This window comes from Lagopus muta, chromosome Z, assembly GCF_023343835.1.
Source record: "Lagopus muta isolate bLagMut1 chromosome Z, bLagMut1 primary, whole genome shotgun sequence".
NCBI classification, from domain to species: domain Eukaryota; kingdom Metazoa; phylum Chordata; class Aves; order Galliformes; family Phasianidae; genus Lagopus; species Lagopus muta.
In genome coordinates, this window is record NC_064472.1 from 64695634 (window position 1) to 64720631 (window position 24998).

The following is a 24998-nucleotide window of genomic DNA, read 5'->3' on the forward strand; positions in this document are numbered from 1 at the left end:
GAAACATGGGTAAGCTGACATATCCTGATAATGACTGCAATTTCTGAATCTTTCAAATTCTAGCTCAGCCATTCCATTTTTTTCCTGAAGACAACATAAAGAAAAACCTACTATTTGATTAACATTTTCTCTTGATATGACACTCTCAATTCATGACAAGGGCCTGTGCAGTTTCAAGAAGAAAACAAGATGTGTTATATAGTCTGCTTTGTTGGACCATGCTGTATATGCTACATGTACTGCCAGGTCGCCCAGCAAAGGTCCCTGGGTTCAGAAGTCAAGCCCCCTCCTACGCAATGTGCCCCACACCACTCACCATCACAGCCGCCATTCTGTCCACCTTCCTCTGGATTATATATCTGCGATTATACAAAGGTCTGGAGGCCCAGAAAATTAAGTTAACTTGAAGGGGAGAGAGAGGAAGCTGAAGAAAGCATATTTGGAAATCGCATTACATTTCTGAATTCATGAAATTTCTTGACTAAGAAATTCTTGACTAATTCATGACTAAGCCCTGCAAAACTTTTTTCCTGTCACCTATGGACTCTTACCCCCATAACAGAGCAATGCCCGTCCTTTGCCTACTGATGCTTCTGCTTTGCCATATCCCAAGTTTCTGCTCTGCAGCTGTCTTGCCTTTCTGAGGACAGTGAGTTGCTGCAGTGTGTTCCCCACAGGGAAAAGCAGGCAAAAGCAGGCATGTTCGTCTTGAAAGCCACTGACAGAGGTTCCTCCGAGATCATGGTGCTGCACTGATGCCCTGCAGGACCTTTTTTCTCCTTTTCTTGTGAGCAAAAACTCCCACTGAAATAACATACTAGTGTCACAAACTGTGACAAGAGTAAATAAGAAGTGGCCTTTTTCATCTTGAGATAAAAGCCTTGAGGGATTTGAAAAGTGAAATCAACACATTTTCACTGAAGAAAAGTAGTTGCCATCAAATATAGAGCTAGTACAGGCCAAAAATCTAGGCATGTTTTTTTCCCATTTCAAACTTCTGTTTCTGAATTCTGAATTCTGTTTCATTTTCCCAAGGTTTTCTGCTTTAGATCTGAAAAATATTTCTCATTAAGATACTTATTTCCCTATCTCTGGTCTCTTTTCCTGACAATTCTAATGAGAGGCATTTTGCTGAACTACCTGAAGTGAATTTATGATCTCTTAAAGTAGATCAGTAATGTGTTGCTTTGCAAACTTTCTTTGCGACAGCTCTGGAAGTAGAGCAGCCTGTAGCAGTGCAGCACCTGCTGTACCTTTCAAGGTTTCTACCAATACCATTGCTGTCCTTGAAGTTATCTAGTGAAACAATTTTGATGTATGCTCCTTTGAAAACAGTCAACTGTTTTACATTTGTCACCAGTCTCAAATGCTTACCAATAATCCAGTACAAAGCTAATAAAATATTTTGATTCTTATCCTGTTACTCTACCTACTAGGATAGATATGTAATTCTGCTTCTTGCATCCTATGATCATCCTTATTTTTCGTTTTGATGTGGCTAAGCATGATGAAGTTATTTGAGTTTTACTGTGCAGATAAAATCTCTTTAAAAACTGAACACATCCTGCAGAAGACCTGTCAAACTTAGGATAGCATTTATGACATTACTGTTTCTATTATTCAACAGTTAAAGAATAATATTTTGAATCGATTTTTCAAAGAGCTGCTGATGACCCTTTCCAACAATTTAAAATCCATTCTTTACATGAGAACAACCTTTTCTTACCTTTCAAGAAGAAAATAGCAGAATGCAATAATTCCTAAAATTTAATTCTTATTGAATCTCCCAGCACTGTGCCAAAAGCAGACTTTTGACTGCTCTTTGGAAATGAAATGACCGCTTTGTTGTTTCTTCAATAACATATACTCTCTCATGACAATTGATGAATCTGAGCCAGTTTCAGCTATTTTCTCGACTTCTGTTGGAATTATTGTGATTTTTCACCTGAGCTGATCCTTATTGCTTTTACTTTTCATTCACTTGGTCCATTTCCTGCATCCCCCCTTCAGCAATTCACTAAACTGCTCTCCTGCATCGTATTATGTCAGATATTCTCTCTTGCTTGTCAATTTGCAGGTTCAACCAGATGCAGCACAATGGACTGATTATTCTCATAGGTGAACTGCAGAATGCCTGCAGTTTTCTTTTTAAGATCAAAGCCATGCTGTGTTAAATGTAAGTCATATCTGGCACATACTGCAATGCCACAGTATTAATAATTCTTAAGAGACTCTTAGGTAGCTATATCCCATTAAAATCAGTGAGAGCCAGGTTCCTAATTATCTTCAGAGAATACAGGACCTGGTTAGTAATTCCTTGCATTAAAACATTTAATTCTGAAATTCAAAACACTGAACAGTTCTGTAGTTGTATATTCATGCTTTTTTCCAGGCCTTTTTTCCCAATTTGTTTTGAAATTTTCATATTTATCAAGCGGAGTGTGCATACTGTGATGCAAATTAGTGATTAAGTTTTACAACAGCCTTTTATGGACGACTAGCAAAAGATGGGCAGGAGCTGGGTAGATATTCATAAATATATTTTGGCATATATAACCAGCCATGCTGAAAGAATAGGTTTTTACTAGCTTATGTTTGCACATATTGAAGTTGTGCACTTGCTGTAGGAGCAACGCATGTGTTTTTCAAGATGTGACTGTCTCGCCAAGCACCTGGGAAGATTAACCAGAGCCTAATTGTTCTTTTCAGAAGCATTAATGTTTAAAAAATGAATTAAAAATGTATAGCCAAGACAGTCTTTTCATTACCACAAGAAAGAAAGATTTCTGCCCATTATCTTTTTCATGCATCCAGCCCAACAGCATTGTTAAAAATTAAAAGGTGTAATGATCTGCATGTGAACTAGATGGACAGCTGCATTTGAAATTAAATTACAGGAGAGAAACAGCATTTGATTAAAATGGAACTATTGCCTGACACTTAAAAATATCTTGGAAGAAAACTGGGCTAAATGTGATGTATAGTATTAATTTCCATGGGTATCTGTTTTCAGGACAGTCGTTATTCACTGACAGGGAAGAATTTTTTGAAAACCAAAAACAGAATGGGTACTCAGTGCTTATGGAAATCTGCAAAAGGTGAAGAAGCACTGTCTCTGAAGACTACCTGTCATCCCTGTGTACTTGTAGGACTGCTCTCAAAGCTTTAGAAAAAAGGTCAGACAGAAGTTAAGACATCTTCACTACATACATTCATTAAGGTTTACTATAATCTATTAATTGGTGGTATATGTAAGAAAAAGAAGGCAAGTTTCTCGTATTTGTATTCCTATGTTCTTGGGTTCTCATACAGCCAAGTACTGATGGAGATGTTTTATTTTCTTAAATAGTTTTGCATAGTTTAATATTACACCCTGATGTTCAGGTTTTAAGCTCATGTCTGGCTATTCAATTTAATCCGCCGTCATGCAGAAAGGAGGATGAGAGCAGAGTTAAGGGAGGAAACACTGCTGTGTGACAGCAGCTGGGAGAGAGGGCCAAGTAACCAGAGGGAAGCAGCCCTACAGCACCGAGTTAGTGCAAGAGGAGGTGCTCCACGTGCAGAGCAGCAGCTCCCTGCAGCCCAGCAGAGGCCCGTGGTGGAGCAGGCTGTTCCCCTGCAGCCCGCGGGCATCGCGCGGAGCCCATCTCCCCGCACAGCCACGGAGGAGCTGCCGGTGCCGCAGCGGATGCGGCCTGGGGAGACGCGGCACGCGGATGGCTCCGGGCCGAGGAGAGCGGCCCGCGGTGCGGCGGAAGGGCCGGGGGAGCTGCCGCCGCCTGGGACCGCGCCGGAGCGGTGCCTGAAGGGTGGGCCGCGTGTGTGGAGCCGGGCTGGGGCAGCGCTCGGGGAGCTGCAGGCTGTGGGGAGCCCACGCGGGATCCGTTCAGGAACGACGGCGTTCCTGAACGAACGAGGGACACACGTGGAGCTGGGCTGCGAGTGACCGTGGGTGGCAGGGATGACGGTTACAGGCTGACTGCAGCCCATGTTCCCCTGCAGCGCTCAGAGGGAAGAGAAAAGGTGGGTGAGGGAAAGGTGGTTTCCTATTGCTTTTAGTTCTCGCTGCTCCAGTCTGTTAGTAACTCTGTTTGGCTCTGTTTTGCCCACTGTGGTGATTGGAGAGCTTCAGACTTCACATTGACAAAAGTCGGAGCAACCTGGTCTGACCTTATAAGCTGATCCTGCTTTTGCGTGGGAGCGTTCCCCACAAACCTCCCAAGGCCCCTTCGAACAACATGGATTCTGTGATCTTGTCATCCTTAGGAAGGATAGAGTTTAAGATGGACATCAGTAGTGTCCATGCCAATGCATTTATAGAGGAAAAAAAAGGAAGTATTGTTAATTTTTCTCGTCTCTTGTATCTCTGTGCCACTCAGCAGTTTAATATCTGCTTAAGTGTAAATTTTTCTGCTCATCCAACCTTGCAGAAATGGATGGGCTAAAACTCGGGTTGTATGAAATGCACCAGTGTCCATAAATCCATTAACTGCCATTGTGAAGGACATTTGCAGGAAATTAACACTTCAGGCTTTGTCTGAGAAGTGACTTCCTGCTCACTTAACCATTTTGGTAAGAAGAACTCAAGGAAGCTTTGTATTTTCATTGTAAAACATGTCAGTGTATTTGTCTATGTTTATTTTGTGCTTCACTTTGTAGTATAGAGAGAATGCTGTTCATAAGAATCTTTTGGAAAGAAAATGTTTCTTGAATAACTTGATCTCTCATGGACAAACAGTGAGGGTTGGCCTCCCAGTAATACTTTCCCTGCATTCATGACAACCCGCCTCTGAATGTAGACAAAATCAAGACGTAATTCTTTTCTGTGCTTAGGTAGGATGTTGTTTCTGGAAGATAGCATTTGATGAAGTCAAAGGGAGTCTCAAGGGGAAGACTATGAAGAAAGAGTCAGAAGTGAACAAAATGAAAATAAACGGAGACAAATGCTATTTTTCAGCCACATAACATTATTAGCAGTGGTTAGAGATTTTTCCGGTAGCATTTCCATTCTGTTCACTTGGTCATTTTACTGTCACTTTAAAGTAGCAATGCTGTGAAATCATAACGCTGTGATTGACATGACGCTCAACTTCTTCTGTATTCACCTCTTTATTCAGCAAATTTCCAGTTAGATCTGTGAGTTTTTTGTTTGCTTGCTTCAAGAAAGTAACTGTACATGTTAAACTTATGTCACTGTGTGAGTTGAAGATTTCTAGTTAGGCAAAGATCTTAGTGATAGCAGCAAAGTTTATTGATTATTGCAGTAATTGCCCCTTCCCCCCTACTGGCAAGGGAGAAGTGCACCAGTCAGTGCAGTTATATACCCTAAACCTGATGCAGGTAATGCCTCACCTGGTGCCCATTGGTTGAGTGTCTCAGGCTCACAGACTTCTCGATGCTGTTGCTACAATACTGAAGATAGGAGGGCAATTTTTGAAAGTGAGCACATCCATTCTGTCCTGTGCTTGGCACTCCCTGTACTGTGCTGTGCTAGGCTTACCCCATCCTGCATGTTTTCCTTATCTTCCGAGTCAGAACTCCCCATTCTTAATTTCACTCTATTTAGAAGCTTTCTTTATCAGCAATAGCATATATAACTATTTCACAGGAAGGTTATAAGTTCAGTAAGGGTCTACACTACATACAGAAAACACTGGAAACTTCCACTTCATAAACAATCTACCTCTCACAAATATATTTTGGGCATTATATAAAGCCAAACACAGGAACAGAAAGGTATTTTTTTCCCAGTCCCATTAATTATAAAACATTTTTGGAGCTAAGGGGGTGAGAAAAATTGTAAAATATTCAGCAGCATCTGTTTTCTATTTATTGGACATGCACCTTTCAAGAAAATGTGCAAGGCAATGACAAGAGTTTTTTCATTTTTTTTCCTGAGTCCACAATCTCAGACACAGAGCCCCAAGGAGTCAGAATGAGCTCCTACTTCTGTGACTTCTTTCACAACTGCTCCACTGAACTGTCAATTCTGGGTACAGTTTAGCTGTTGATGGAGTTATACAAATTCCTTAATATTTATCCGGGCTCCAAAGCAGATTTCTACTCCTGCTGCATGAGAGCTGAATGCTAAAATAAAAGTTTTATGTTTGGAAGAATTAAAAAAAAAAAAAAGTAAGCAATGTTATTTATTGCTCCCTATGCATTTCTTTGTTCTCCAGATGTTTTACTACTGCAAACTTTTCTGTGATAACTCCAGTTTTTAAATGCCTGAGTTCTGCCATCTGGTCCCATCACTGTTGGAGTGATGAAGTACAGTCCAAGAGGATAGATAGTTTGGTCCTGATGGATTTGATGGGAGGGTGCAGGGTAAGTTGAGAGGTGCTCAGCTTTCAGTGGTGCCTTCAGTCTGCATCGTTTCTCTGCCCATCAGCAGCTGACATATGCTTAAGTTTAGGGCTACACTGAGCCTTCATGCCAATAACCTTGCATTAGCAAGCTACTTACAGCTTTACTGTTATGACTGGTATACTAGACACCTTTGCTTCTCCTGTGAGTTCAGACTGTCTTTGCCACTGACAGGCTGTCCACACTGCAAAACTCCCTAGAGCACTGCTCTATTTTCTACCAATCTTCATTGCTTTTCAATGGGGTTTTGCCTGTGGCTTTGCCATATGTTCAGGTGATTGCAGTTCTTATCTAAGGATGCTCTTTTTGCATGTAAATAGATGCAGATGTCCATGATGTAAGTGTATATGCTTGTTAGACTTCATCTTCTGGGACGTATTTTCCATTTTTTGAAGGAAAAAGGAAAAGAGGATAATAGTGTTTTGTCAATAAATTCCTTGTCCAGGCAATCTTAGGAATAGCAAGTAGACAGACACTTTTTGAAAAGTATTATTGCCTTAAATTGGAAGTGCTGGAAGTTCCTCCTACAATTCTTAGATTCTGTTTGGAGTTTGAAACTATTCCTTAATCAACTCAGATACATGCCAGCTTTTCCAGAAGATTACTTAGTACCTCTTTTAGAGTTTAAAATACTCAGATTTTCTGAGGTTTAGATATTTTAGGCAGAGAAATTTAGTGCCTGACTAGCTTGGATGCAGAAATTTTGAAGTAGTTCTTCCTCATCTCTTTCAGAACTTGGATACCTTTGTGTCAAAGAGGATCAAAATGGATCTCTGCCCTGAGAGGTGCTCTACACTTACACAGAGGTAAAAGTACCATTTCATATACTGGCTCTTTCTCTGCATATAAATGACTTCATCACAGTGTTACACTTTGCAGCACGGTTTTCTTTACTCCTCACGAGTTAAAAAAAAAAGATGACGACGACAATTCCATTTTCTTCTGTGTTAAAAAACAAAAAAATGAAAATAAATCAACAAACAGTAGGAAGCCAAACTGTGAATTCTCTCTCTTTTGAAAGTGAATTGGTAAAGTATATGTCTACTGAAAATGACGTTTGTGATTACTTCCTTGCAGGCTCTATGTGAGGAAAAGTAGATAAGAAAATTACTTTGAACTGCCATGAAATGTAGCTGGTCAGATATCCTTTCTTAGTGGCTGCTGCCTGCTACGTGTTTTTCCTCTTTCTCTATCTACACTTAAGAACTCAGTGAAAAACACAGTGCTGGTTAAACTACTGTAGCTCCACAGCAAGATAGCTGAGATTGGCAAAGCCAGCTTCAAGTGCTTGTAGCAGTCTATTTTGTCTCTGTATTGTTTTCTTTCTGTCTTAGTTTCAGCTAGGACAGAATTGTTTTCTTTGGAGTGTCTGGTATAGCTTGTTTGGTTCTGGGAGAGAAACATGTTGATAACACATTGGTGTTTGTAGTTGCTTCCAAGCAGCGTTGTATAAAGCCAGGGCTATTCACTGCAAATACATGGCTGCTTTGGTGCAGACTGGTTTAGAATTTCTTGTGGGGGTTGCTTGGCATAGCTTCTGAAAAACCACGGTTTTGGAGCCATAACTAGTGTATAATCAAAGAATATTAGGATGTTATAATCACAAAATAAACAAAAGAGTTTGGCAAAGCAGACTGCAATAACAAAAGAGAATAGATAGAAAGCTTACCCCTATCCTGGGCTCACTCACAGAACACCAGCAGAGATGATCTCCAGAAGAGACCCTTCCCCACTGGTAGCCAGCTCTTCAATAGGTCTAGGAGGGGTGAAGCCTGGCTGTGCCCTTTCTGGCAGCACAGCTGAATTGCCTTCACCTGTGCTCCTCTGGCTGACCCATGGCTCGCCTCAGGTGATCAATCAGAGGTTCAGGCCAGTGACTCAGCAGTTCCCATGCAACTATGAAGCAGCTCTGAAAACCTTAATTGAAATTAATACTTATGGGAAATAAAACATTGCAAAAATTTACCATTTTGCAAGTATCTGATGGTCTTTCTCAGATTTGACTTATCCTTTTAGACTGTCGCTACTTTGAAAAATCCATGTATAAACCAGTGGAGAAACAAGATCAGGGCTGCAACTAAAATGGTGCTCTGTTGCGGGCTCTCTGAGAACACAGGGTACTGATTCAGTTCTCTTTCATCTTAGTTATGCTGTGTTAAGCTAGGGTAATCAAGATATTGTCTATACAGTCACTACAATTAGGTGGATCTGGTCTACTGCAAAAAGTGGTTTTACTTACTATTCTCAACCTCCTTTTTTCATTTTAGAGCTAGCTTTAGACTTTCAGGAAGTTATAAGTTTCTACCAGGGAAGTACTCCTTTTTCAAACACGCTTCAAATGAGTATAGAAGAAAAACATGCAAATGTTGAGTTCCTTAATATGGCTAGTATGAATGCTAGTGCACGAGAGATGTGAGAAGGAACACCTAGAGTCAGTGGCTGCTGAGATTTATGCAATAATAAAATCACAGCATAGACTGTTATCAAAGTAGAACCTTTAGATCTGAGGGGAGACTGTGTTTGTTGAAGGGAATTCGTAGTTGTGCTATACAACATGGAGTGGCCGAGGTAAAATTGTAATTGTATACATCAGAGGTGTTTACTAAAAACAGACAGTGTCACAATTTGATGGTCGAGGTCATGACTGCAGTTAACAGTAAACACTGAAAGACCAGCCCACTTCAGGAGATAATATCTTTCTTTGTTTCATACTGCTTGGATGCTGGAGTGAAGTAGGTCCCAGCAAACTGCTGGTAAGTCAAAGCTGTGTGGTGTTCACTAGGGTAACTGGAGAGGGGTCATATTAAATAAATGAATGAACTAAGTAGTCAGGTGGGTTTGATCAAGGAAAGGTCAGCTCACCAAGAGGTGTGCCATAACTGGAGGAAATGGAAGCAGGAGAAGACTTCATTCTAGGAGATTTTCTCTCCTCAACATCTCATTCTAGGAGATGTTTCAGCACTTTTTGGAAAGATAGACATATATTCTGTGGGCTCTACAAATCTAACAGATGTCTAAGGCTCTTCAGAAAATACCAGGATCATAAGATGTGATACATATCCTTAGGATGCTTCTATCTATGCAAGAAGCAAAATACCAAATGTGGCTAGGATGACAATATTTGCTACTTGCATGTTTCAGAGGAGAGCTGAGGTCTCGTTTCTGCTTCCATGGCAAATGAAGCTGCCTTTTACCCATCCAGAGATCCTGGGTTGTCCTCTGCCTGGCTACATTTTTTTTAGTGGCAGCACACAAAGAGAAACAAAAATTTCAGATAAAAAAGAATGCAAATGGAAAATCTCTGTAATTTCAGGTTTGATGGGACTCCCTTGGAGATCAAAATCTCCCTTGAGATTTTGTGGTCAGGACCTGATTTACTCTGAAGCTGTACAAGGGACATGATTAGTCTGTGCCTCAAGTGTCCAGATCTAGTCCAAGACCCTATTTTTGAGGGTATTTTGGAGATTTTTTTATAGGTCCTGGTTAAAGAGCAGGTGATTAGGACAGGAACGTTACGACAGAACTTGCATGGGTTTCTGGTGTGGAGCTAAGTATCTTTCTCTCACCTGCAAAACCAAAGATTCATGAATTCAAATCACACAGTTAGCCTGCACAGAAACTTGAGTGCATTTTGTAGCTGAACACTCTGTTCCACTTCTTTTCAACATAGCCTTTACATTTTGTTTCACTGCTATCCAAAATACTTTTCATTCAGGTTTATGACGGTTAGAACACATGAACTTTTTTTCTTGCTGGTATTACTGTCCATTATCCTCTTCTTTCCCATTTAAAGCAATGAAGATTAATATATGTTGTTTCTTGTTGCCTTGATCTTTCTCATATTTTTTCTAAAAATGTTGTTTCAAAATTTTCTGTTTGGAGCTCTGAAATAGAAGAGAAAGAAAAGAAAGGGAAGAAGGAAGAGAGGACAAAAAACGCACTAGTACCATATGAGAATTTAAAGCCTAGACATTGTTCATACTTATGAACAACATTCTTAACAACAACAGAAAGGGAAAAATAAGAGCAGGAGTTGGGACTAAATCTTGTTTTTTAGGAAGAGAATGGAGTAATGTTAATAGACACAAGTTTCTATAATTTTAAATTTTTTAATTATTATTATTTTTGCAGAATATGCTATAAAACTCCTTAAGAATCACAGAATCACAGTTATTTTTGGTTCAGCTTCAGATGGTCCATATACATGTTTGTTTGAAATCTATAGCTTCTGATAGACAAAATGGCCAAACATTCTTCAGGATCTTTAGCTTTCCTTCCTGACCTCCAGAGCATTGGGTGCAGGCACTATTATAATTCCTGCTAGGCATTATTTTGCCACAGATTTCAGATGTCGACTCAGTTTATTTTTACAACACAAAAGTATATAAATCTTCACTTGAGTTTTTCTTCTCCAGTAGGAGTAGGAAGAGGCTGATAGCTGCTGTGTTGTAAACAGCTACATGTAACCCTCACGAAATACATGTACTTGTGAACTCCATAACGAAGCTTTTGGGTTGTTTCAGGCATAAATGTGTCTGATCAAGTCTAGGTAAACCGAAGCTATTCTGAAATGCAGCTTCTAGGCTGTTTAGTAAATAGCAAACATTCAGTGAAAGCTGCCTCCTTCCTTGGATGGAATCTCTTTATTAATTTTATTACGGGAAAAGCATGGTGCAGACTTTTATTGAGACATACAAAACATTTACTGTTTTTCACAAAATCAGTTGTGTTGCATGTATCACTCTTTTCCTGATTTTGTCCTCTCTGTAATGTTTGATAAGTAAACCCAGGAAATGTCACCTGTTTCACTTGTGTGTTTTGTTGTTGACTGGAATATTAATGAAAATATACCTGATGACTTGGGCAACAGGGTGTTGTAAATTAAATTTATATATCAAATGGCACAGAGAAGGTCCATTCACATCCTCCAAAATAATAATTGTGAGTGTGCTTTTTGCAGTTTGGTAGTACCAGCAGCAACTCCTGCTTTTGTCAGCTGGAAAAAAAAAAGTATACAGGCTTGCCGTGCCTTGAAAAATCTAATTTCTGAGAGGAGCAGGTAAATTGAGCCATACTTCCTTTGATCTTTTATTGTATATTCTCTCTTTATCTGTAGTCTGCTGAGGCAGAGTCAGCAGAATACAGGGGGAGACTAAGAAAAAGAAATGAGCAGCTGTAGCCTGTGGAAACTTAGTCCCCATGCACGTTAAGCTTTATCTCTTGTCAGTGATCCATTATTCAAGCTTGTCACAAGTTGGAAGTATCATTTTCAAATACAAAACAACCCCCAAAGAGACACAAGCAAGCAATCAACCCACCAGCTTATGGTTGTGTCCCGATGAACTCATTTCAGTCCTCTCTGCTCAAAATACATCACTTCTCCCTCCATCGACCGAATGACTGGACTCATGACCAAGGAGAAAGTGATCTGTACAACCTTTCTTTAAATGTCTTAGTTCTCTCTGTGTTAGAATTGACTATTTCTGAGGGAGGTAAGAGGAGATTTTTCACTGCTGGAAAGGCAGACTCGTCTGCACAAAGAAGGGAGTGAGCTGGTTTTAGGGGTGGTAAACCACCATGGGAAAAGCAGCTAAAGAAGTCAGTGAAGGAGGAGGAGGACTGCTCAGAGTCAGCAGCACACCTGTGGTACACACAGCATGCCTGCAGGTCTGCTGTCAGGCTGGAGTATAAAGCTTTCCCTCTGTTCTGCAAGGAAGAAGTGAATGTTACTCTCACAGGAAATCTAGTTGAAAGAGTTGGGGCCTGTGTGTGATTGCCACACAGTGCAGTGCTGTGCAGAGGGCACAATTCCAAACCCAGTTTTACCAAGGAGTCTTTGGGCTGTCCCACTGCTAGGTTAAAATGTTCTCACTGAGCAACATGGGATCTGTTTCTCAGCATAAACTGATGAGTCTTTGACTAGCACAGTGTTTGACATAGCAGAACACAAGGTTGCAAGATTTGTATGTTTCCAATCTACAGACATCCTTGTATTTTTTCTCTTCGACATCAGATAGCCAGTCTGCTAAAGTTACTTTAGTGGTTACAAGAAATTGATATTAATTCACTTTTAATTTATGATATAGCTCTCCTCAGTTCATGTGAACTGTGTTTGTTAATGTTCATAACACTGAATGCCTGGAAATGGTGGAACACAGTGCTTTAGATGATTACAGACAAATACTTCAACAAAGCATGCCAACTACACACAGTAATCCATCCAGTTAGAACCCAACAGTATTACTATTAAAACCATTCTGAACATTAACAGAACAAGGATGGTCCTCATTGTTTTGCAGCACTTCAGGTACATTTTAAAATGACTATTTCCCTGAGATTTCTCATCATTTCTGTTGCAGGTGAAAGAAAGCATGTTAGTAAGATAGATGGAGAACAGGAAAATGAAAAGACACAGGACAGTATAGTCAGTGAAACAGGGAGGTACACTTACACAAGGAGAACATTATTTCATCCGTGTGTCGTAACTTCAGGTACCTATTTATAAGCAAAACACAGAAAACAGGAAATACCCAGGGTTATGTGGATAGTGGTAACACTGAGAATGCCTGCTATGTAAGGAGAGCACAAAAGTGTGTTGGTAACTTCAAACAGGCAGTACATAAATGCTTACTGTATGCATGTGTAATCCTATATTGGATTGAATGGTGCTTTCAGCTCATTCAAATGGCCAGACCCAGTGTAAATTTTACTGTATACTCCTACACTTGAGCTAAGTATTATCATATTGAACTTATCTAATACCTAGCTAAATCAACACCATCTTGACAGTGAATTTTCCCCCTGTGTAATGGTTAAAAACAGGCAGTAATTCTCCTCAAATTAAATTGCATTCTGTACTAAAAGCTCATTTAAAGAAAGCAAGTTGCAAATCACATTATCAAACTACTAAAACTAATAAAAGGATAAAAATGTCTCAGGAAAATATGGTTAAATCCAATTTTTATACCCACATAAACTTGAAGCATATGAAGTTAGAAATAAGAATTTCCAGTGAAAGATGGTGTGAAAGCATTTAAATTTATTCACTAATTAGATATGGCTGGAGCAGGTTGTTTTACTACTATTTTAATTGCAGAAATGATAACTCAAGATTTGAGTGTGTTAAGAGCACATGGAAAGCATGTAGTCACTCAGCCACAAATGCCCTCTATGGCTTTGCACATATTTTTAGGTCATTTCCATTGCTAGATTTTCCCAGAAGCATAACTAATGCAAATTCTTAATCCTAGTGAGAGTTCTTCAGAGACACAGTTCTGGAGTTTTTAACTACAGCACACTTATATTGAATTGCTTATGAGCAGTTAGTTTATACCAAGTAAGTTTATCTGCATCTTGTCTACACAATTACATTGCTTTCTCTTTTTTCTTGTGCCAAGCTGGTGTTCCATTGCACAAAAATGTCATCCATTATACATCAGAGGAAGGACATTTTCTTTTAATTCCTTTTTAGTAATGTGCTTATTTTTACAGAGAAAGCACAGTGGTAATTTCAGAGATGAAAGATTTGCAAGATTGTTGAGGAGTCTTAAGTTGTTTACTTTGGGTGTAAACAGTGAAATCATGACTGTTTCAGCCTGTGATCTGATTTCACCTGAGTATATATAGGAAGAGCATTAGTGATTACGTAAAGGCACTGCTGACAATGATTTTCACTACCTTCTGTTGTGTTTTTGTAGATAGTTGACCTCTGTCTATGCACAGTCCCTGAAAGTTTTATCTTTTATTTCATTACAGTTTTCATACCTGTTCTAGTTAAAAGCCTTTTTTTTAGAATTACGTTGGCTGATATATATGTATTTATGAAGACACTGCTATAGGACTGAGGATGGTTAAAGACTCTTCTGACTATAAGAAGTTCCTGGGAACACAGATGACTCTGGATCTGCTGTGTGGCTCGTTAAATTTCTTCCTCTTACTCTGGCTTCACTTGATGAAGTGTGTGGAATCACAGAATGGTAGAGGTGTGAAAGGACTTCTGGGTCCTCCTGGCCCTGCCCTTGCTTCAGCTTCAGCAGGGTCACCTCAAGCAGGCTGCCCAAGACCACATTGAGGCAGCTTCTGAAAATGTCCAGGAGGACTCTTTCTAGTATGTTCATGTCTCTCTTCTACTGAGAAGCCCACATTCCGACCCACCTCCGGCTGTGGCCTCACCAGTGCTGACTAGAGGAAGGCTTGATCTGCTCTTGAGCTCTCTTGATCTGCTGACAGTCCTTTCTGTAATGCATCCAAGAATACTGTTAGCCTTCTTAGCAACAAGGGCTAATAGGTGACTTTTCAGAAAACTAGGTGACATTTCAGGACTCAGTTGCACAGAGTTTTCAAGTTCTTCTGTTGCTGTATGGTTTAAATGTGCAGTTGCAGACACCATGAGAAATTCAAGTTGGAGCTTGCTGGAAGAGCCATGTGCAAAGAACATCCCTTGCTCCCACAGACGGCACGTGTTGGGCACCCTGGAAGCTGACTGCATCCAAAACTGGGTCAGGACACTGACGGGAGGGTGTGGGCAGGTTCCTGGAAGAAGCAAGCACAAGCTCACAGTGAGACCCTTCTCTGATCTGAGGAAAATGAACTAATTTCGAAAAACAATCTTAGCAAGTTTTGAACATGAGGAAGGCTGTGCTCAAGGTGGATGGCCTGGTTGCTCATAGGACTTGCCACATCCCATCACACAGATGCTGGTGAGTTTGTAGGGTCTGGTTTCTCACCTCCAGTGGGTCAATACAGTGGAATGTCCTATACTGTTCGTATTCTAAAGGATTACAGATGTGGGCATCTGTTGTAATAGGCTTATCAGGACTCGGGTTGTGACACGATAGGACCTCCCATGCTCTGGATGTTGTAGTAGGCTTATCGAGGACTTGGGATGTGACGCGGCAGGATCACCCCTGCTCTGTGACAAATTATGATGCATGAGAGGCTAGATGAAGCACTTAAGATATATAAGTCTCCTTTTAGTTGCAGTAAATGCTATTTGCTACTCCCCATATTGGTGTCTGTGTCGCTAATGGCCCTAACGAGGAGAAATCGTTAGCCCCCGGCAGGATGTGCTTTGGTATCGGGGACAACAGGCATCCTCCTGTGACTGCAGAGAGTGTTCTTTTTCACTTGTTGAAATACTAGAGTAGTATCGGAGCTTTTAATATGACTTTGATATATAAATAAAAATTTATATATATATATATTATATTTTATATAAAATATATAATAAAACTTGTGACTTTTACCAGATCTGTTGCTTTTCAGTTCTTACACTTCTAAAACTCACTAGAAGCCGAAAGAAGGTGTAGGCACAAATTTGGCAAAGAGAAGCACTTTTTTAAGGTACCTTTGACAAAAGCCCAGCGTGAGTTCAATTGGGCCACTGTGGTAAAAGACAACAAAAAATGTTTTACAAATATATTAACAATGAAATGAGGGACAGGGAGAATCTCCATCCTTTACTGGATGTGGTGGGGAACATGACCATGGAGGATAAAGAAAGGGCTGAGGTTCTCAATATCTTCTTTACAACTGTCTTCACAGACCAGTTATCCTTGGGCTAGTCAGCCTCCTGACCTGGAAGTCTGGGATGAGGAACAGAATAAACCACACACAATTCAGGTGGAGACAGTGCCCTTCCACTCCATCTGGACTTTCACAGATGAGGGTGCTGAGGGAGCTGGTGGACATAATTGCCAAGGTGCTGTCCGCCATCCATCAGAGGTCCTGGTCAACCAGAGAGGCCCCAGAAGAGGCCTCTGAAGATTTGCTAATATGATGCCCATCTATAAGAGGGGTCATAAGGAGGATCTGGGTAACAGGCCTGTCAGTTAACCTTGATGGCAGAGAAGGTTATGGAACAGATCATCTTGTGTGCAGTCACATGGCATTTTCTTCTATGACCAGGTGATCCAATTGGTGGATGAGGGAAAGGCTGTTGATGTAGTCTACCTAGACTTCAGCAAAGCCTTTGACACTGTGACACTGTCTCCCCCAGTATTCTGGGGAAGCTAGCAGCTCGTGTTTTGGATGGTTGCACTCTTAGCTGGGTAAGGAGCTGATTGGAGGGCCAGGTCCAGGGAGTGGTGGTGAATGGAATTAAATTCAGCTGGCCACTGGACACAAGTGATGTTCCCTGGGGTTAGTACTGGGTCCCATCCTGGTTAAGTTTCAGGTTGGATATTAGGAAAAATTCCTTCTTGGAAAGTGTTCAGGCACTGGAATGGTCTGCCTGGGAAGGTGATGGAGTCCCCATCCGTGGAGATGTTTAAGGAAAGGATACATATAGTACTTAGGGACATGGTTTAGTGGGCAGTATTCAAGTTGGAGCTCGCAGTGGTAGGTGATCATAGAGGTCTTTTCCAATCTTAATTGGATGATTCTATGAAGTTTTAATGAGGAAAACGTAGTGGTACATGGAAGATACAAGGCAGCTAAATTACTGTTCCTTTTTTTTGGAGTGGCTTTCTCCTCTGGAAAAATATTTTATAAAGAAATAAGCTGAAGTATAAGAAAATGCTGCTTGACATTGTTCTGCATTAGTGCTATTTTCCAGAGGTGACAAATTTAGAACTGTCATCAGATGAAATATGACTCAGGAGAAAATCCTTGTCTCTAAGTAAGCATTTTCTTTACCAAGAAAAAAGTAATAAAGCTAAAACATAGAGATATTTTAAAAATGCATACATTTATGCTCAATTAAGTTGCATAAAGGGTTTTTAAAAATGAGTTTAGAAATTCTAGGGCTCTTACTTGCAAATTATTTCAGGAAGGTTCTAGTTGTCTTACATTTAATTATTCAAAACTGTTCAATGAGTTATTTATGTAGAGGGTTTACGTGAAGCTAATTCTCAGTCTTTAATATTCATACTGAGCTTGAATAATTTTAATTGAATGCCTATGTTGTATGTCCTCCTATATTCTTCTGTTGTCTTGTTTAAATCCCTGCACTGTTCTGTGGTTTAAGCCACCAAGCTGTTCAGTACCCCACAGCCTTTTGCTCCCCAGTCCCAGTGAAATGGGGAAGAGAATCAGAAAAAAATGCAACAAAATAGAACTCATGAGTTGAGATGAAAATACTGAGACAAAAAAGCAAAGGGGAAAACAATAGTAGTAATTATAATTGTATATGTGTTTATATGTATATGTATATGTCTAACGAGTAGTTGCTCACCATGCACTGACTGATGCCCAGCCCAAGCAGCTGCTGTCTCCCCTGGACAGTTTTGTAGTTCCAAATGGTGTCATGTGGTACTGAACATGTAATGCTGAAACTATTAAAAAGTGGATATGGCTGAAGCCGGAGTACTCCTTTGCTGTGGAGGCTGTGAAACTCTCCTCCTAAGGACAGTAGTCTGCTTTGGGCAATCACTGACCTTGTCTATGATTCAGTTGTTTCTGCTTTCTGTCAAGTACATAACAGGAAACAGAAATTTGTGTTTTTACCCAAATACAAAGACTGAGAACAGCATGGAGAGGCAGACCTCTTCTTGCCCACAACCCCTGCCACATAACATAGTTTAGGTATTTGCATGATGCTTTAAGTGATACTAGTCTGGGTGAACTCTGCATTTCTCTTCTCCTGGTCTTCCTTCCTATGAAATAATTACATAACTTAGAAGTACATGTGGTTTTCATTCATTTGTACAGTGGAAATAGGTTTACCCCCACATACACTACAAATGTGCTTCTTATTAACTGTGTCTGACTGCAACTTCTGCACAGATGAATGCCTAAGCCAAAAACAGTGCCCACTGTACTCAAAATTTGTTCTTCTGCTTACTTTGAAGGACACCTGTGCAATCTTTGCCAGAATCTCCTTTGTCGATTTTTCCATGGTAGCTATTGCATCTATTCCAATTAACAGTAAGACAAGGATTATTTGCAGATAGTCTCCTTCTGTGTGTAAATAGCCTAACATTTTAGCACGAGTGACAGATTCTTCAGTGTAAAAGTTATTATAGTCACCTTCTTCAAAATTTGCAGTAGCTCTGTGGACAGGCAAGGAGTTATTGCTATGCATGCTGATACCTCTTATTTTCAATTTTTACTTTTCTTCTAATACTAATTTTCTTTCTAAGTTTTCTATACTCTTAATTAACCTTTCTTTGTTTGGAAGGAATTTATTTGTAAATGTTTTCAATCTTCTTTATCAACTTGTTTTTGTATCCAGATTATCTCAGTGATTTCAATTTTGTCCTACTACCCAATGCTTATTAACTTTGTGTCATGTCGGGACTGAGGGCGGTATTCGGTGTGGGTGGTACATGGGCTAAGGTGGGTGGTGGTTACTGGGGGTGGTTCTGTGGTTCTGGATGGTACTTGACAGGTCACAGGTTCACGGGGTGGTCGTGTGTCATGGTATATAGGTAGTTGTTGTGCTGCATTAAATTGGCACTTGAGCTACACCCTATGGCATGCATCTCTCATGTCCCTGTGCCGGGTAGGGGTGCAGATGGAAGGGGGCTGATAGGGTGTTGTTAGCTGGGCTGGAATTGCCTGGAGGTTAGCAACAAGAACAACAAAGAGTATTGCATGTGTTGAGGGATACTGCATGAAATAAATGACGTGTATGGCTTAGCAGTTTGCTCAGCAGAAGTGCCAGCATTAACTCCCTGGTTGTTTATGATGGGAGCTACATTCTGTAATAGCTAGCAGAGGCACTGCCTGAAAAGAGATTGAGAATACTGTGTTTTCATTCCACACAGAGAAAAAAAGTGGAAAAGTGGAAGAAGTAGAGGAGGGAACCCTTTTCAGTAAGTGTTCAGTTGTTCTTTGTCCTTGCTTGCACTCTGATGCTCTCTAATCATGCTAACACTGGTGATGTCCATCCCACTGGATGGTTTAAATTGCTGTCAGGTTTTTCTTGATTTTTTTTTTTAATGTATTCCTTTTCCTGGGGGGGAATTCACTTTAAAACTGCTTCATCAAAACTCAGATTCTCTCCTGGTGTGATAGTTCCATTCTCAGCTGGTGGTGCTGGAACGGATCCTTCCAGGTAGCAGCCTTTGCATTAGAGCTGTCTTCCCAATGAAGCTACTGCACTGTCACTGCCTTTTTTCACTAGTACCTAAAAGATGGAGGAGATTGGAAATTTTTCTAAGTTGTTTCTGTAAGTTTTCCAAAGTGTATTTGTGGGATAATGTCCATTACCCAAAGTAAACCATCCTCATTTCTCTCCTCATCCAGTCCTTTCTTACCAATCACAGCCTTCTCCCCTCTGCTTTGAAAATCCAGAAGAACTAATATTTTCATCAGGAGCAGCAAACTTGCTTTCTGTACTCAGCACCTGTGTGTGAGTGAAGACCCATGTGGTAGGTAAAGATTGCTCCTCTGCTCCTTCAGTTTGCTCTGTTTTCAAGAGGAGGGGTGTGTGTGTGTGTGTGTGTATGTGTGTGGAATATTGCTGCTTGGTTAGATTTTACAGCTGTAAATAAAAGAATGAAAAAGGAAACATAAAGACAAAAAAAGAATGGCCAAATTGTCTTTGTCTCAGATCTGTTGCATTGATGGAAGTTGTAAAGGAGCCTCTTTTGGCAGATTTTTCATTTGTACCCTCAAATGTAGATGTAGTCTACACATTCATTAACCAGCTATTACATGAATATGCTGTTCGCCTTTCTTGCATGACCTAAACCTAGAATGAGGTTTATTGGGCCTTTGCCAGCTGAACTGCTGTGCTATACTTAGCTTAAAGTGATACTACACTTCCAAATGGTTTGAAATATTTCCATGTTTCTGTGTATTCTGTACATGACAGCACAGAACATACCTGCCCAATTACACGTCCCATCAAATTATTCAACTGTTAGCTTGCTCCAAAATTTCTAGTCAGTTTCTTCTCACTCCTGTGTTATTCTTTCCTCTATGTTGTGTCAGTGCCTTTGCAGCACTTGCTAGTAAGCAGCACTTAGCAGTCCTGTAGTAATCTGAGAGTGGTGTTTGCATAAAGCACAGCATTCCCACCACTGTTTACCACCAAGACCGTTGAGTCTACAAATGTGTAGCTGAACACTGTCTCCTTCCTCAGAGTCACTTGTGAGGGATTCCTTATCTCTTGAGCCATCATTCTTGCTTTCCCAGTTCTTGCCTGATTCATGACTGCTACGTTCATTTCTTCTTCCCTGCAGCTGGCTCTGACATACTGTTGTTCATCTCCTAGAGAAATGGACTTGCTTGCAATCATGAAGCACTGGGATTTGAAAAGAACCTTAGGTTTCATTTGGAGTGGGAAAGTGTCAGGACTGGGACTTGATTTGCCTATACCTTGTCATGGATTTCGTGGGCAGGCACTTGAATGACAGCTACCAGCAGCGGTTACTTCATGAACCAGTTGCTTCATGTTAGCTTCCTTCTCCATGAGACCTGCAGACTTCAGAGCCAAAGCACTTGATGGCCCTTTCAGTGGAATAAAACCAATCTTTTTTCCTACCCCCCCCTTTCAGTGAATGTACTCTCCTACTTGCCCTTTCCAGACAAGAACCATGCTGCCTTTTTGATCTTTTGTTTCTTTTTGTCAATTTACTAACTCTAAACACTTAATCCAAGAAACATCCTTGCTGTCACAATATGAGAAGCTTATTACTACCTCAGAATGAGTAATTGCTACTTAACTTTTTAAATTGAGTTTGGTTAAATTGCATCTAAGAGAGTAGTTTAAGTATATAAAACTGATGGTTATTTTGAAGGCTTTGTTTGTGACCTGTGAGCTGTCTTCCAGATTAAATGTTGTGAACTGTCAGTTTTACAAGTACACTTAGCTGCAAGCAAAACTCATTGGGGACCTCATACCTGGTCATTTCAAAACTGTACATTTACTGCCTAAACTTACAGTTCTTGTCTGGAAATTTGGCTATAGTTCATTGCAGCAACAGCAGGTCTTAGAGAAATGTGCCATGCCAAAATAGCTTGTGCTGTAATGTAACCTGATCAGCAGGAACAACATTTCAGAGAGTGTTAATTAAAGAGAACATAATTAAAAAAAAAGAATGAAAGAAAGCAGATTCCAACATACAAACACAATAAATAAATGAACAGGAAAGAGAGAAGGAAGAGGGGAAAGAAGGAAGGAAGAAAGGAAGAAAGAAAACAAAAAAGGAAAAAGGAAAGAAGGAAAGGAGGAAGGAAAATAATAATAAAAAAAAAAAAAGGAAAACCCCAAACCAGAACTACTGTTTTACAAGTTAAGCAGATCTCTGATAGATGAGATTATAAAATATACAGATATATATTTTCTGGAAAATAGAGACATTATTATTATGCAGGCACAGTCTCTTGTGTTGATGCTTCTTACTGCTGAAATACAGTGCTCCCACTTCTGAGCTGCAGAGCAGTTCCCATCTATACAGACGTTAACTATTTCCACAGATCTGCTTTGTTCTCAACTATGTTCAAAGAACATTTTTCTCCTCACTCAAACTCCTCTTCCCAGCATTGAGACTCCTTTCTGCAGAACAGCTCTTCGTAGCCTGAGGTTGTCTTTCTGCAAACGTGCATACTGTAGTGCATAATATCACCAAATAAGAGATCTCAAAATAGATTTTTATTGTGAAGTATGTTTGGACACTTTCTGGCTGATTGATGTATGTCATGGAATAAAACTGTGTTAAATTATTCTTACAATGTTTTACTTTCAAAAGTTCTTCAATTTCTGTTGATAATTGCTTTCTGCTGTAAGGGTCTATTTTAGGACTGAACCAGTGGAGTTGCATGTTATCTTTGCACTATTTCTATTAGCAGGCCTTTTTTATAATGTTGTTTCCCATTGCTTTATGCAGTCTGAACTCTTGCAGAAGTCTCATAGAGGTACAAGATCTGCATTGCTGGTTGGGGTCACTGAGTGCCATAAACTTTCTTAGCTGTCGGTAATGCAAAAAGTGACATTAACTCATGGGTACAGTGAAGAAACAAGAATAAGGGATCATCACTTTCTTAGCTAAGCTGTTGATGAGGACATATCACTTGAGTTTTGCAAGCTGGTTTTCTAACAGATGTTCCCACACTTTGCGGGCAGAACTGTAAAAGGCAGACCTGAGAGAAGATTATTTTTTTAATATTAAAATTTAATTTCTTCCTTTCTTCTGAGATCATAGGTGTAACTAACACTTCATGCCAGGTTTGCTAACCTTGGATGTTAATGTTATATCTTCCAGCAGAGAAGTACCTCTATCACTGTCCCTAGATCTTTGCTAATTTGGAGGAATTGTGATCCTAGAGACTTCCATGCTTGCCACAGAATGAAAGATAAGAAAAAAACAGTAAAACCAAAAGGGAAATTCCTGGGCAACAGGGAAACTGAGGCAGACATTCTTAAGACATTCTTATGAGATCTGGAGGCTTTGTTCCTATGAAGCGTGTTACAGTTGAGATGACCAAATCTCCTTCACTTGAAGCTTAAAGGCTGCCAAAGCCTTCTTAGCATTTTGCTATCAATCTCTCAGAAACTGTAACGGTTGACTGATACTGATAGTGAGCATGTATTAATTGTCCAGTGTGGCAGGCGGAGCAACACCACCAACTGACTTTGCTTTGTGAGACTGCGTCGTGTCTCACATGTCTCACAAATATAATTATGTCACAATTACACGTGACTCCGTATAGACCGTGATCTCAGATCAAAAATATCATCATAGCTGTTCTGAATTGCTCCGCTCTTACCTCTCATTTGTCTTGAATTTATTTTGTTTCTTTATTAAGTAGTAAAAAAAAAAATATATTAAGTACTTAATACATCTGCTCGAGGAAGAATAAAATCTACTTAATTTAGTTAGTTCTTATTTGAGCCCTATCATCATCCACCATGTCTGTCTGAAGAACATGACCAGTGTCTGTCAAGTTTTTCTGCCAAAGAATATCAGATCTCTTTGGGAAAGAAAAACTGATTCATTATTTGAATTTGCGTGGAGAATCTGCTTTAACAGTTTCTCAGTAAAGGTCATAGAATCACAGAGTGGTTTGGGTTGGAACAGACCTTTAAGATCATGTAGTTCCAACCCCCCTGCTGTAGGCAGGGACACCTCCCTCTGGACCAGGTTGCTCACAGCCCCATCCAGCCTGGCCTTGAATGCTTCCAGGGAGGAGGGATCCAGAGCATCACTGGGCAACCTGTTTCAGTGTCTCACCACCCTCATAGTAAAGAATTTCTTCCTAATATCTAGTGTGAATTGACCCTCTTCCAGTCTAAAGCTGTTTCTCCTCATTCTGTTCCTACATGTGCTTCTAAAAATTCCCTCCCCAGCTTTCCTTTGGGCCCCCTTTAGGTACTGGAAGGCTGCTATAAGATCCCCTCAGAGCCTTCTCTTTTCCAGAGTCCCTCTCTCTCAGCCTGTCCTTGTTGGGCAGCTGCTTCAGACCTCTGATCATCATGGTGGCCCTCCTCTGGACGTTCTCTGATAACTGGTTTTCCTTGTGTTGGACCCCAGATATTTAAATGGAGACAGGAAAAAACTGCAATAACAAACAATAAATATAACTATCTTTTATAACGTATCAGGATGAGTTTTTCTGAAAGTGCAGCGAAGGCTGAAAAAAAAATGCTAAGCATCAATTTACGCTCAGTGGAAATTTATCAGTCAAAATTAAGTGTAATTGATCAATGACTGGCTTGTGTCACAAGCATTTTGCAATTATCGGGCAGAATAGGTGAACAAAAGCAAGCATAGAGTATTTGAAATGGTGTGATTAAAAGTTTTAGAATCACTTGAGGTGCTTTTTTTTCCAAAAGTATTTCTGATCTCATGTAACTAACAGTTACATATAACTACAAAAAGATTTTAACAAGGAATATTGAAATACTTTTGTCTTATTGTTGACAGGTATACTTGTTGTCATGGAAATAAGATTGCTGAAGATTAAAAAATGTAATGATGGATGACCTGTAAATAAAATTCAGCTGAGTTTAAAAAAATGGCACAAAAGACCATCTGTACTGTTAACTGAATTCTGGAATCTCTGACTGGTGTTTAGGGAAAGCCACAAGATGTTTGAAAAACCCACTGAATTGAAAGGAGCCAGGCAAATACCACAGGACTGCAAAATTAGGGAGGCAGTTTTGAAAGCTAGAACATTCTGAAAATGGAGGTTATAACAGACACTTTCAGCTGAGAGAAGGAAAATACCAAGCAAGATCTGAAAGTGGAATATAGGAGGCATCATAGTGCAAATTCTATAAAGGCTGAAATGCATTATGTGACTGTATCAGGAGGTTCAAACTTCATTCATCTGCAGTGAGTTTGATTAAGCCCCTTAGAAGTAGCTGTTTAAACAGTCTTTTGATCCTTTGTGGTGGCAATATCATACCATCACACATGCATTTTCTTTGATGCCTATTTTCAGAATAATTTCAGGGACAAACTGCCTTCAGCAGCTCTGTATCTGTATCTGTATTTGTAATTTTAACTCTCAGTATACTGTTTCATATTCAAAATTTCAGATTTTAATAGTGGGAATTAAATGCTAAACGAGAAATACTTGTAACCTTCAGAATCTTAGATCTGAGTAGATACATTCTGATTTCCAATCTGGAACTTCGTAATCAGTCTTTAGAATAGAAAAGCAACAGCAGTGTAGATTTAAATGTTATTAAAATGATGTTTGAGGAAACACTAATTTTTTAATAATCAGACTTAAGCATT

The 24998-nt window shown here is 39.9% G+C and overlaps 1 protein-coding gene across 1 annotated transcript in view; it reads left to right on the top strand.

Moving 5' to 3' along the window:
* The window catches only part of LOC125687406 (uncharacterized), a 212757-nt gene that overhangs the window by 148923 nt on the left and 38836 nt on the right, over positions 1 to 24998 (top strand). Inside the window, exons 5-6 of the mRNA XM_048932534.1 lie at positions 3623 to 4023; positions 7099 to 7172. Coding sequence (XP_048788491.1) covers positions 3623 to 4023; positions 7099 to 7172 — 475 coding nt within the window. The remainder of the gene's footprint in view (positions 1 to 3622; positions 4024 to 7098; positions 7173 to 24998) is intronic.